The 15,486-nt window shown below is 36.5% G+C and overlaps 1 protein-coding gene across 4 annotated transcripts in view; it reads left to right on the plus strand.

Moving 5' to 3' along the window:
- Positions 1 to 15,486, plus strand: part of STXBP5 (syntaxin binding protein 5) — a 190,873-nt gene that overhangs the window by 50,618 nt on the left and 124,769 nt on the right. For all 4 annotated transcript variants that reach the window (XM_055266723.2, XM_055266704.2, XM_055266714.2 and 1 more), the window contains exon 5: positions 14,193 to 14,327. In XM_055266723.2, coding sequence (XP_055122698.1) covers positions 14,193 to 14,327 — 135 coding nt within the window. The remainder of the gene's footprint in view (positions 1 to 14,192; positions 14,328 to 15,486) is intronic.

Here is a 15,486-nt window from a genome sequence, read left to right on the forward strand (position 1 = left end):
TGGCACAGAGAAAAATGTGAGAGTGCACCTGTATAATTTTTCACTAAAAACCCCTTAAAGACCAAAAGGTCAGAGCATTCAGTCACACAGAGGGCCCTTTTTAAGAGATTAACAGTGTACTCCACAGATCTTTTCAAGAAACCAGAGCATCTAGAAAGTTTTTAAAAGTATCATCCCACAGGCATTTCAGCAGGAGCCAAAATAGAGAAAGGGTTATCCGGAAAAAGATTTGTGAGTGTGACTTTTGTCTAATGGAGTAAAACCCAATAAAATATATTTAAGACCTGCAAGTTTCTTGAGAAGATTGCAGCAGTAGAAACATTGCCAGCTTGTACTGAAAAGGACAGAGAGAGTACAAAATAAAAGGAAGCTGTAGCCAGAAGCAGGCTGATAAAAGAACTCAGCTGCAAATAAGTAGTAACTTACATGAAAAAGGAACAATGATTAAGAGAGTAGAGCTTAGACCCACAGAGAATTATTCCCTGGCCTTGAATCCTAAGAAAAATCCACCATTTGCCAAAACAAATTTCAAGACTGTTATGGACTAATAAACTCCTTTTTACCTTCCACTTTCTCTCAGTTTCAATGGGAATTTGTATACAGTCAGCCTTTCATATCTGTAGGTTGTGTATCCCTGGACTCAACCAACTATAGTTGGCTTGAAAATATTTGGGGAAAAATACAAATTTAAAAAACTTAGTATATTTGCATTGCACTTACATTGTATTGGCATTATAAGTAATCTAAAAATGATTTAAAGTATATAGGAAGATTTGTGTAGGTTATATGCAAATATTATACCATTTTATATGAGGGACTTGAATATCTTTGCATTTTGGTATTCATGGGGCTCCTGGAACCAATCCCCCATGGATACCAAGGGAGAACTGTAACCAGTAACCTATATCCATCCCACCTCTGCATGCTGGGTGTGTTTGGGAGCAGATAATTTTTTTCTTCGGTTACTCTAGGACAGAGAAATTAATAGAAAAATCATATTCCATTGTTGGATGTATCATGACAGTTCTACTCTTTTATTGGTATCTAATTTATTAATATCAATTTTTATATCTATTCTTCTCCCTACTTCTTGTATTTAAAATCAAAATTCATTTATTTGCTTAAGAATAAATGCTTTAGGAGAATTGCTTGAACCTGGGAGGCAGAGGTTGCAGCAAGCCGAGATCACATCACTGCACTCCAGCCTGGGCAACAAGAGTGAAACCCTGTCTCAAAAAAAAAAAAAGGCCGAATAGAAACAGCTCCAATCTGCAGCTCCCAGCAAGATCAACACAGAAGGGAGGTGATTTCTGCATTTCCAACAGAGGTACCAGCTCATCTCATTGGGATTGGTTAGACAGTGGGTGCAGCCCACAGAGAGTGAGCTGAAGCAGGGTGTGGCGTTGCCTCACCCAGAAGCGGAAAGGGTCTGGAAACTCCCTCCCCTAGCCACGGGAAGCCATGAGGTATGGTGCCATGAGGGATGGTGCATTTCAGCCCAGATACTATGCTTTTCCCACAGTGTTCACAACCCACAGACCAGGAGATTCCCGTGGATGCCTGTACCACCAGGGCCTTGGGTTTCCAGCACAAAACTGGCCAGCTGTTTGGGCAGATACCAAGCTAGCTACAGGAGTTTTTTTTCGTACCCCAGTGGCACCTGAAATGCCAGTGAGACAGAACTGTTCACTCCCCTGGAAAGGGGGCTGAAGCCAGGGAGCCAAGTGGTCTAGCTCAGCAGATCCCATCCCCACAGAGCCCAGCCAGACTGCCTCTCTAGATTTCTCCTCTCTGGGCAGGGTATCTCTGAAAGAAAGGCTGCAGCCCCAGTCAGGGGCTTATAGATGAAACTCCCATCTCCCTGTGACAGAGCACCTGGGGAAAGGAATGGCTGTGGGTGCAGCTTCAGCAGACTTAAACATTCCTGCCTGCCAGCTCTGAAGAGAGCAGCAGATCTCCCAGCACAGTGCTCAAGTTCTGCTAAGGGACAGACTGCCTCCTCAAGTGGATCCCTGACCCCCATGTATCCTTACTGGGAGACACCTCCCAGCAGGGGTCGACAGACTCCTCATACAGGAGAGCTCTGGCTGGCATCTGGCAGGTGCCCCTTCTGGGATGAAGCATCCAGAGGAAGGAACAGGCAGTAATCTTTGCTGTTCTTCAGCCTCTGCTGGTGATACCCAGGCAAACAGGGTCTGGAGTGGACCTCCAGCAAACTCCAGCAGACCTGCAGCCTGACTGTTAGAAGGAAAACTAACAAACAGAAAGGAATAGCATCAACATCAACAAAAAGGGCGTCCATACAGAAACACCATCTTAAAATTACCAACATCAAAGACCAAAGGTAGATAAATCAACAAAGATGAGGAAAAACCAGCGCAAAAAGGCTGAAAATTCCAAAAACCAAAATGCCCCTTCTCCTTCAAAAGATCGCAACTCCTTGCCAGCAAGGGAACAAAACTGGACAGAGAATGAGTTTGACGAATTGACAGAAGTAGATTTCAGAAGGTGGGTAATAACAAACTTCTCAGAGCTAAAGGAGCATGTTCTAACCCAATGCAAGGAAGCTAAGAACCTTGAAAAAAGGTTAGAGGAATTGCTAACTAGAATAACCAGTTAAGAGAAGAACATAAATGACCTGATAGAGCTGAAAAGCACAGCATGAGAACTTCATGAAGCGTACACAAGTATCAATAGCCAAATCGATCAAGTAGAAGAAAGGATATCAGGGATTGAAGATCAACTTAAAGAAATAAAGCATGACGACAAGATTAGAGAAAAAAGAATGAAAAGGAATGAACAAAGCCTCTAAGAAATGTGGGACTATGTGAAAAGACCAAACCTATGTTTGATTGGTGTACCTAAAAGTGATGGGGAGAATGGAACCAAGTGGAAAAACACTCTTCAGGATATTATCCAGAAGAACTTCCCCAACCTAGCAAGACAGGCCAACATTCAAATTCAGGAAATTCAGAGAACACCACAAAGATACTCCTCGAGAAGTGCAACCCCAAGACACATAATTGTCAGATTCACCAATAACAAGTTCTGAAATTGAGGCAGTAATTAATAGCCTACCAAACAAAGCCCAGGACCAAATGGATTCACAGCTGAATTCTACCAGAGATACAAAGAGAAGCTAGTACCTTTCCTTCTGCAACTATTCCAAACAATAGAAAAAGAGGGGCCCCTCTCTAACTCATTTTATGAGGCCAGCCATCACCCTGATACCACAACCTTTCAGAGACACAACAAAAAAAAAATTTCAAGACAATATCCCTGATGAAAATTGATGCAAAAATCCTCAATAAAATACTGGCAAACCAAATCCAGCAGCACATCAAAAAGCTTATCCACCATGATAAATCGGCTTCATCCCTGGGATGCAAGGCTGGTTCAACCTACGCAAATCAATAAAACTAATCCATCACACAAACAGAACCTATGAAAAAAACCATGATTATCTCAATAGATGCAGAGAAGGCCTTCGACAAAGTTCAACACCGCTTCATGCTAAAAACTCTCAGTAAACTAGGTATTGATGGAACGTATCTCAAAATAATGGCTATTTATGAGAAACCTATAGCCAACATCATACTGAATGGGCAAAAGCTGGAAGCATTCCCTTTGAAAACCAGCACAAGACAAAGATGCCCTCTCTCCCCACTCCTGTCCAACATAGTATTGGAAATTCTGGCCGAGGCAGTCAGGCAAGAGAAAGAAATAAAGGATATTCAAATAGGAAGAGAGGAAGTCAAATTGTCTCTGTTTGTAGATGACATGATTGTATATTTAAAAAACCCCATTGTCTCAGCCCAAAATCTCCTTAAGCTGATAAGCAACTTCAGCAAAGTTTCAGGATACAAAATCATTGTGCAAAAATCATAAGCATTCCTAGACAAATAGAGACAAACAGAGAGCCAAATCATAAGTGAACTCCCATTCACCATAGCTACAAAGAGAATAAAATACCTAGGAATATAACTTACAAGGGATGTGAAAGACCTCTTCAAGGAGAACTGCAAACCACTCCTCAAGGAAATAAGAGAGGACACAAACAAATGGAAAACATCCATGCTGATGGATAGGAAGAATCAATATCGTGAAAATGGCCATACTGCCCAAAGTAATTTATAGATTCAGTGCTATCCCCGTCGAGCTACCATTGACTTTCTTCACAGAATTAGAAAAAAACTTTAAATTTTATATGGAACCAAAAAGCCCGTATAGCCAAGACAATCCTAAGCAAAAAGAACAAAGTTGGAGGCATCACGCTACCTGACTTCAAACTATTCTACAAGGCTACAGTAACCAAAATAGCATGGTACTGGTACCAAAACAGATACATAGACAGATCTTCCAATGTAACAGAACACAGGCCTCAGAAACAACCCACACATCTACAACCATCTGATCTTTGACAAACCTGACAAAAACAAGCAATGGGGAAAGGATTCTCTATTTAATAAATGGTGTTGGGAAAACTGGATAGCCATAGGCAGAAAACTGAAACTGGACCCCTTCCTTATACCTTATACAGAAATTAACTCGAGATGGATTAAAGACTTTAATGTAAGACCTAAAACCATAAAAACCGTAAAAGAAAACCTATTCAAAACCATTCAGGACATAGGCATGGGCAAAGACTTCGTGACTAGAACACCAAAAGCAATGGCAACAAAAGCCAAAATTGACAAATGGGATCTAATCACACTGAAGAGCTTCTGCAGAACAAAAGAAACTGTCATCAGAGTGAACAGGCAGCCTACAGAATGGGAGAAGATTTTTGCAGTCTATCCGTCTGGCAAAGGGCTAATATCCAGAATCTACAAAGAACTTAAACAAATTTACAAGAAAAAAGCAACCCCATCAAAAAATGGGCAAAGACACTTCTCAAATGAAGACATTTATGCAGCCAACAAACGTATGAAAAAAAGATCATCATCACTGGCCATTAGAGAAATGCAAATCAAAACCACAATGAGATATCATCTCACACCAGTTAGAATGGTGATCATTAAAAAGTCAGAAAACAACGGATGCTGGAGCGGATGTGGAGAAATAGGAATGCGCTTACTTTGTTGGTGGGAGTGTAAATTAGTTCAACCATTGTGGAAGACAGTGTGGTGATTCCTGAAGGATCTACAACCAGAAATACCATTTGACCCAGCAATCCCATTACTGGGTATGTACCTAAAGGATTATAAATCATTTGACTGTAAAGACACATGCACACATGTTTATTGCAGCACTATTCACAATAGTAAAGACGTGGAACAGACCCAAATGCCCATCAATGATAAGACTGGATAAAGAAAATGTAGCACATATACACCATGGAATACCATGCAGCCATAAAAAAGGATGAGATTATGTCCTTTGCAGGGACATGAATGAAGCTGGAAACCATCATTCTCAGCAAACTAACACAGGAACAGAAAACCAAACACCACATTTTCTCACTCATAAGTGGGAGCTGAACAATGAGAACATAGAAGTAAACATCATATGCTGAGGCCTGTCAGAGGGTGGGAGGCTAGGGGAGGGATAGCATTAGGAAAAATACCTAATGTAGATGATGATTTAATGGGTGCAGCAAACTACCGTGGCATGTGTATACCTGTGTAACAGACCTGCACATTCTGCACATGTATCCCAGAACTTAAAGTATAATTAAAAAAGAGTAAACGCTTCACAGTGATGTAATAAATATAATGAGAGAGACAGTGATAGACACAAAGGACAAAGGATAGAGATTTCAGCCTGAGAATTATAGGGTTTTCAGGGTGTGTGTGTGTGTGTGTGTGTGTGTGTGTGTGTGTGTGTGTGTGTATGGAGAAGGCAAGAGAACAGTGGTAGGAGAAGTAATGATCAAAGGCATAACTGAAGGAAATTTCGTAAAACTAAAATATCTTTACATTGAAAGATGTAACTCCTGGCATAATTGTTAGGTTTAAAAACACTTTGCAAATTATATTGTGATGACATTATCATCTCTGATAGAACTCAAAAAATAAAGCACTTACCTGACACTTGCATTCCCCCCCATCCTTTTAGACATTAGTAAAAGCTATAAAGTTAAGCATGTGTCTTAAAAGTGTAAGGGTAACCATTAAAAGGATTGAAAATATAAAACATTAGGACCATTAGAGGACAAAAAAAAAGAATGAAAATAAATCAGTAATGGTCAGAAAAAGACATAAGACGATGGAAATAAAAAGGACAGTTAAACAAGATGAAAGAAAGGTTAACTTAATCAGTAATGAAAATCATTGTAAATGTATGAAATTTGTTTAAAATTTTGAGATTTGCAGATTGGACTTAAAAGATACTCCACAAAACATAGCTGTAAATTGCTTATAATAGATATACTTAAAGCATAATTATGCAAAGTCTGAAAGCAAATGGAAGGAAATAGGAAAAAATGTACAGATTATACAAAAAGTATATACTGTCTATATGGTGAAAATATTAAAATTATTTTGAAAAATAAAATCAAATAGCATTAGGAAAAATACCTAATGTAGATGAATGACTTCACAGGAAGGAATAATCAAATTTTAAATCATCACTTCCATCCAAATTAATTTATAAATTTAGCATTTTTAATATTTAGTAGTGTTCCAATCAAAACTTTTAAATTGTTCGTGGGACTTAATAAACGATTTTAAAATTCATATGGAAAAATAGTCAAGACAATTTTGCAAAAGAAGTAAGAGATGGTGGGACTTACTTTATTTGATATTGCAAATTTTTATAAAGCTCTAGAAATTAAAATAATTTACTAATTACAAGTGGCAGGCAAATAGGCCAAAACACAGTGTACAGTGTTCAGGAACGTGTATATCAAGAGAGAGACACATTTAATATGTGATAGAGGTGGCTTTGCAGGCAAGAAAATGATGCAGTAAATAAAAGACACTATGACAATTCTTAGCTAAATGGGGAAGAGTGGCCTCTACCTCACAGTTAAAATAAATTGCAAGCCAATTAAATACTTAACTGAATCATCTACAGAAAAACTGAAATTAAAACATAGAAGAAAATGATGTAAGGAGTATCTGTAAGACCTTGGCAAGGAGTGCTTAGCAATATATGCAAAGCACAAGCTATGTAAGGGAGATTCAGTTTTTGTATTAAAATTTGAAAGTTTTGTGCAGTATACTTAAGACAGTTAAAAGATGAACCCCACCTACCAGGTACTGATGGATAAGAACAACAACAAGAGAAAACGTAACGGTGGGTCACACCTGTAATCCCAGCACTGTGGGAGTCCAAGGCTGGAGGATCACAAGATTCAGAAAAATTTATGCATCTTCCTTTTTAAAAATAACTTTCTTCCCACTCAGAATTTCTCATCATATTTGTGTTTTTTATGAAAATGAAAATGTGGAAACGTATGTTCCAGGTTGTTAATAAAACTTATGGAGAGAGTAAATTTTGGGGGAGGGAGAGGCAAACAGTAAAATAAGACAAAAATTATTTAAGATAGTAAGTTTACATATATGTACAAATAGGGTGATGTGTTTATATGTGTATGTGTGTGGAGAGAGAAACTTTAAATAATAAAACATAAGCCATAGACTGTAAGACATTTTGAATACTCCTATCCAGTAAAGTACAATAGAGGGGTAATTTCATATGAAAGTGAAAAAAGAAAGTGAGATTTTTTCATTGAAAAGTACAGTTTAACAGTGCACTGATGAATACCAGGTTACTTCAGTTTATCATAGCATTTGTTATGTAAAAATGTCCTGGCATCTTACATTCCCCAAGATAATTACAAACACATCTTTAAGAAATCCCTTATACAGCAGGGAACAGTTTTTTCATATGTTATTAATTATTTCTTTAGTTGAGACATACGATTTTCCTGTTTGATATTCACTGTTTCACCTGATATTAAGTTGATAGTTATTTTGATAGTTATTAATATTGTTACGCTAAGGTCTCATTTCACAAGAAATGTTAATATTGTGATTTATTTGGATATCTTTCTAAAAGTTTAAATTATTTTATAAAAATTAAGATATAATTAATAAGGAATATAGTAAATCAGTACAAATATAAAACAACATTCAAAGATCTCTAAAGTTTATATTGTGAAACAATATTATACTTCTGGGTGACATAGATATCAATATTTTTATAAAGCAGCTATGACAGTTTCTCAGAAAAGGTATATGGGACTACAAATAAATCCTTGCAAGAGATTTATAAATTGCTTTCTCTTGACCGCTGTTTTTTAAAATATATTCCAAAAAACATATATATATATATTTTTTTGAGACGAAGTCTCGCTTTGTCGCCCAGGCTGGAGTGCAGTGGTGCTATCTCGGCTCACTGCAAGCTCCGCCTCCCAGGTTCACACCATTCTCCTGCCTCAGCCTCCCGAGTAGCTGGGACTACAGGCGCCTGCCACTACGCCCAGCTAATTTTTTTGTATTTTTAGTAGAGACAGGGTTTCACCGTGTTAGCCATGATGGTCTTGATCTCCTGACCTCGTGATCCGCCTGCCTCAGCCTCCCAAAGTGCTGGGATTACAGGCGTGAGCCACCACGCCCGGCCCAAAAAACATATTTTATAAACATTTTTTTAATACGTTTTTTAAAATCTGTGTTCATTAATGCATGTTTAAAATTTTCATTTCATAGCAGGAGAGTACCAGGTACAATTAAGAAAATTACCAAATAATATCTGCTTCTTTCCTATTTCCTGTTTGTTTCTGGTCATTGCAAATACTGTGATAAATTGTGGAGAGACATGGAAGTTGTTATTGACTAAGGGAGATAAAATGGAAGATTATAATGCAGTGGAAAGCATAATATGAATGTAATAAAATTTTCTATGTGAAATTTTAAAGGGTAACTGGAAGAAAGATGCATCATCCTGTTTTGTGAATTTTAGGTAAAAGGTTACAAAAGAGCCAATATGAACAGATTTTCAGGATTACTAGGAAATTCCTAGGTGACAAAGAGCAAAGGAACTTTCCATTATGTTCAGAGTCACAAAGTCATGAAGCAGTCTCCCTTATTTAAGGAACTGTAGTTAGACATTGCTGGGTGGGTAGTCAAGAGCAAATAAAGCAACAAAGGTCTACTTCATGAAAGACTTTCTTTCTTCCTTTTTTTTTTTTTTTTTTTTTTTTAAGGAGGGAGGGGTGGTGCAGTCATGGCTCACTGCTCAAGCAATTTCCCAGGCTCAAGCAATCCTCCTGCCTCAGCCTCCTGAGTAGCTGGGACTACAAGCATGAATCTCCAAACCAAGCCATACATTTCTTGTACAGACAAGTTTCTCACTATATTGCCCGGGCTCATCTTGAACTCCTAAGCTCAAGTGATCCTCCAGCCTTGGCCTCCCACAGTGCTGGAATTACAGATGTGAGCCACTGTGCCCAGCCATGAAAAGGCCTTCTGTACAATTATAAGAAAGTTAGATTCTCAACCTTTTTTCAACTTTAAATAATCTAATAACATCATCTTAAGATACATTATAAGCAGGTATTTTTTGGACTATAGACTATCATATAAATTGCAGATTATTTCCTTGCTGTATTTCAATGCAGGAACAGAAACCACTGCAGATATTTTACACATAAGAGGATTTAACACAAGAACCTAGCTGTTTAAAAAAATGTTTGGAAGGGTACAGACTTACTGAGTTTTAGAATGTATTGCCATAGCTTCAATGCAGGGAATAGGAAACAGGGCTGCTTTTATGATTACCACCTCTCACCACATGAAGCTCATGAGCAGACTTGGAACACTGTGTTTAGTCCCCCCTGCTGCTGCTCCATAAGTGTCTTCTACCGTTCAGATCTCTGTAAACATCCTTGTCAGCAGAGAGAGCAACAGAAAGATGGTCTCTGCCTCACTTCTGCCTACACATTTCAAACACATCCAATTAGTAGAAATGTAATATCATCTAGAACCATAGCTGAAAGGAGGAGTATGTTTTAGTTTTCCAGTATACAAGGACATATGGGAGGAAGTGCAAATCCTGTAATCCCAGCACTTTGGTACTGAGTACCAAGTGACCAAATCCTGCACACTGTGTATCTCTCCCCGTTTTTTCCAGATATAGGTACCACAAAATGTCACTAAATATGGTTTCACTAAATATGGTTTAAGAAGCATTATGGTAGAAGGGAGGAAGCTATTAGAGTCTTTCAAGTAGATAATATGAACTTTCTTGGCTTCGAAAAGATAACTCTTGTGGCAGTTTAGAATGGATTTGACAATCAATGATAGTAGTGGTTTAAATTAGGCTCAGGACGTAAGGATGGAGAAGGAGTACACTGGGAATATCTGATTGTTTTATTAATTACTATAATAGGTTCCCATATTTTGTATAGTTCACTTGTTCATTTAATAAAGACTCACTGAATACTCATTAGGTGTAAGATATGATATTTGCTGAGAATATAAATGAGATGACATTTTCTATTATGTTGGGTTAATCTAATGGTTAATTTCAACATTACTTAGGAAGCTGTACATATTCTGTCAAAGACATTGGTAATAATAAAATCTTCCAAATTTGGTGCTTGACTACATAATATTTGACAGGCTGCTGTCACAGCTAAATATTGTAGCAAATAGGATGTATGTGTTACTCCCTAGTACTTAACATTTATACATATTTTAAATTCCTTAAGCAAATACAGAACTGTCATATTCCCAGTAACACTATTTGTAAGATACGTTTAAGTCAAGTGCAGTATAGAGATTTAGAATATAAGTTGTATTCTACAAGAATCCCCTCAGTATGCCACAAGAATACAAGTTGTATTTAGTGGCATACTGAGGGGATTCAACTTCATTATCTGTGTATTTCTGTTACATTGTTTCAATCGTTTTCTTTTCTCTTGGTTCAGCTTATCCATTTTAAGGTAACTTTTCAGTCTCAATTTAATGTGCTGTTCTTATGATATTAAAATAAATAAGCTTATTAGTGTTTCCTAAGTTTTAAAGTTTCTCATGTGGGTTTCAACTATATATATTATTAAATGTTACTATTTTCAGTATAATTTTATGTTTTACTAATAGACACCAGCACTACAAAACTTATCTTGGTCTCTTGATATTAGTAAAAGATATACATAAAAATATAAGTCATTGTTATTTATTATCATCAATGATCTATATCACCATAAAATTAAAAATTAATCTTTAAGAAAAACAAGTGAAGAGTTGATTTTGATCCAAGGCAGTATTTTAGCTTCATGAAATATACACTGTTTGCATTCCTGAAAAGTTTTGCTGGGGTCTTCTTAACTCTAGAACTATAAGAATTTGTTTTCCTATATGTTTTTTAGCTTTATTTTAGTTGAGTTTATTTTATTAGTAATAGGGCAATTTTCTATTTCTGCATAGGAGAACATCCCCAAATTTAGAGGCTAAAATAACAGCCATTTTGTTGGCTCATAGTTCTGTTGGGTCGGCAACCTGGGTTGGCTCAGCAGGAGTGGCCTTCCCCTGCCCTGAAGTCACTTACACAACTGTAGTTATCTGGCTGCATGACTAGGTCGGATGATCTAGCTTGCCTTACTCGTATGTCTGGTGGTTGGTTCTAGCTATGGGCCAGGCCAGGGTCTCCAACAGGCTAGTCTGGGCTTCATCACATGGCACTTGGGTTCTGAAAGTATTAAAAAAGAGACCAAGCCCCTCTTCCTTGCAAGGACTTTTCAAACTATGCCTGTGGCACAACTGCTAATAATTCATTGGCCAATGCAAGCCACACGATCAATCCTAGAGTCAGTGTGGGAGGGGAATGTAATCTGAAATCTTCTACGTTTGAAATCTGTTTGTCCCAAAGCTGTTCAGTGCCATTTGTTTCATGACTACTTTCACTAAAAAATGTTAGATTTCTATTGCATGTGACTCAAACATTTCCTTAAGAAAAGATTTCTTGTGGATTACTTTCTTAAAATTATTGAATAACAATACCTTTCTGTCTTGTCTGTCTCTCTGTGTACAAACATGCACACGCATAACACATAGTTTTTTGTTTTTTGTTTTTTGTTTTTTTTTTTGAGACAGAGTCTTGCTGTGTCGCCCAGGCCGGAGTGCAGTGGCTGGATCTTGGCTCACTGCAAGCTCTGCCTCCCAGGTTCACGCCATTCTCCTGCCTCAGCCTCCCGAGTAGCTGGAACTACAGGCACCCACCATCTCACCTGGCTAATCTTTGTATTTTTTAGTACAGACGGGGTTTCACCGTGTTAGCCAGGATGGTCTCTATCTCCTGACCTCATGATCCGCCTGCCTCGGCCTCCCAAAGTGCTGGGATTACAGGCGTGAGCCACCGCACCCGGCCCATAACTCATAATTTTAAGTGCTCTAACACATTACTCCTTTTAAGTAGTCAATATGTTTTTAAATTTATTATTATATAAAATCTTTCATATTCTTTAATTATTTTATCATTTAAACCCTCCATAAGGTAACGATTCTAATATCACTGGCATGGTATTATTTTGTTTGGTTGCAACTGGAAGTTTAGTTTTTCCGCTCTTCCTGTTCCTACATGTTCAGAGCCATGACAATTTGCCGGTTAAGAAATTGTTGAGTTCATTGTGATTTAACAAACATTAAACTTTTCTCTCTCCTCAGTTTACTTAAATGATGACAGTAGTTATAGAGCAGAGTAATTTTTAAGTTTGGTGGTGCTTTGTACAAATACACTCCCATTATTTATATATATTTTTAAAAAATATATGAGTCATTCTAGAGACCTTATTAAAGTGTTGGTGCCAAACTAGTTAAGTGAATGTTTAAGTTTCTTGTTAATGTATTAAATACTAAATATTTTGTTCTCACTTCTGGAAAACATAGTGATGCTTAAAATATCGCAGTCATGTAAGTTTTATAGTTGACTGAGGAAAAAAATCTTAGGATGGTAGCTAATATTGAGAAAGTGAGCCTTGTGAGTAACAAAGTACTATCAAATGATTTTGTTTATTCAGTAGACATGTCTATACTTGGTTAAACTTACATAAATTCTTTAGAAAGAGAACGTTATCATATAAAACACTCAACAGAAATTACAAGTAGATGAAGCTTAAGTAATTATCTAACTGAACATTACCTCTAAGAAAGAATGAGAGTGAGTTGCGTGTGTATTTATTTGGTAAGTGTTTTCGTCTTGAAAATCTCTGTAATAAAATTGTGTGTTAATGGAAATATAAAATACTCTGTATGCTTTGCCGAGTGTCTAATGTTAGTATTGACAGTCTGGCAGTCATTATTATCATTTGTGTTATTTTAAGTGCTATTTATTTAAATTGTAAAGTCTATTCTGAGAGACGAAATGGAGGGTCTGTAGGAAAAAAAATAAGCATTATAGATTTTCACAAGATATCTTCTTTTTAAACTAAAAATAAGTGCTATGAAAAGGACAAGAGAAAAAAACAGGACAAGATGGTATTCATTCTTTACCTTGAAATTAAATGAGCCAATATGAAAGCTGTCTGCAGTTGTCAGAATGATAAATTTTAGCAAATGCATGTAAGTTATTGTAATTTGTTAATGAAGGCCTGCCATATCATCAGAACATAGGAAGAAATAGTTCAAATATATTTCAGAAACATTGTCTAAGGCTGAGTACAGGGGATCTCAGTCCTTCAAAAGGCCCACAGGTTAATGAGAAAGATGGACCTTGACAATCATATAAGGCAAGCCCGACAGAGATGCAAAAGTATCACATCAGTTTAAATGCAAGTGGTATTTGAATTGGATCTTTGAAGAGAAGAAAAATATCAAGGAGGTGCATTTTGCCTGGAAGGAGTAGTACGCACAGGTACTGAGATGGATTAGTGTGCTTAGTAATGCCTGAGAAACACAGTAGTACTCAGGGGTGATGTAGATGTTGAAATCTTAGCTTATGGCCTAAAGGGTAAATTTGTGGTATGCTCAAGGTTACACAGTTAGTGGAGGACAGCCAGATTTGAAACACATTCTAACTTCAAAACTCATCTTCTGTCATGCCATGCTATCTATTTGCTGTAAGGCCTTATGTTTGATGTATAAGCTGAATTAGCATAATTAAATATTAGTCACAATGAGTAGATAAATCTGATGATTATATACCAGTTTTGCTGTTTCTGAATTATATATCATAATCAACCCTCTAATGCAATCAGTAAAATTTGCCATTTTTCAAATTTCTTTTTTGAGTGTATTTTTCTCTTGCAGGGTTACATTTTGCCATCTGCCTTTCCAGAGTAAGTGGCTCTATGTGGGCACTGAACGAGGTAATATACATATTGTCAATGTGGAGTCCTTCACACTCTCAGGCTACGTCATTATGTGGAATAAAGCCATTGAACTGTAAGTTTGAACAAATATTTTGTATCTGAAAGCATCAGTTCTATGTATAATAATACCATTACATCACAGCCAATCAGTAAATCTGTATGGAATTAAATATGTGACAGATGTTCTTAATGTTAAGTACAGATTTATTAGTTTTTTATGAGTATTCTTTTGACGTGGCAATTTGTAAATTTAAATTATGCATATGTATATAGAGATATATGCACATTACGTATGTATATATTTACATTTGTGTACACTGTAACACTAGTTTAAGTAAACAGTCATTCCTACTAATGAAAATCACTCTAATTTTTTCTGTTCTTTTATCTTCTAATTATTTTTCTTTCAAATGATGGTCATGACCCACAAATGAGTTGCCACCAGTGTTTGGAAAACACTGATTTACACTACTACTCGATATGTTTTAATAATCATCAAATATAATGTTTGCTAAAGTTAATATATTATCAAATTAATTTTGTTTGATTTTACTGAATTTTGATAAATTTTTACTTAATTTTTGATAAATTTGATAAATAATGATTGTTTTCATTTACTAATATTAGTAACAAAAACTAGGTTAAACTATAGGGCCCTAAGGATCTTTAGTGCTAACTCTTCACTCTGTCTTAAATTTTTTGTATCTTATCTCTTTCTACAAGTTTCTTCTTACATTTCTGGGACACTAAAATCAAAGTTTAAGGATATCGGCAAGACTCTTTTGAATGTTTCTTTTTGTTTTTAAGCAAATAGTCTTGTATTGTTGCATTCCACGGTATTTACCTCTTTTTGAGATAAGGATAATTCTGTGACATATCTCTTAAGTCATGTGTTAGTATAGCTGTAATAGTGTATTAATCCTGTTTTTTCTTCCTGTAGCAAGAATGTTATTATCATATATCAGTCCTTTGGTAGTATGGGTTTTCATGGTCTGTTCTTTGAATTGATCATGACATCTAGTAGGTAGGCCTAGTGCAGGTATCTGTATAGTTTCACAGATGGCTCTCATGAAATGGAGTGATCTGTCAAACTTGGGAGTTTCTGAGTTAGGGGTATGCTTATTTTTACTCTATAGGCATCAGTTCAACCATATTCTTATTTGTAGAACTTCTTTTTCTCTGAGCAGATACAGTGGCATTACTTTTTTTTTTTAATAGAATGTTTTTCTATT

Source organism: Symphalangus syndactylus, chromosome 2, assembly GCF_028878055.3.
Source record: "Symphalangus syndactylus isolate Jambi chromosome 2, NHGRI_mSymSyn1-v2.1_pri, whole genome shotgun sequence".
Taxonomy (NCBI): Eukaryota; Metazoa; Chordata; class Mammalia; order Primates; family Hylobatidae; genus Symphalangus; species Symphalangus syndactylus.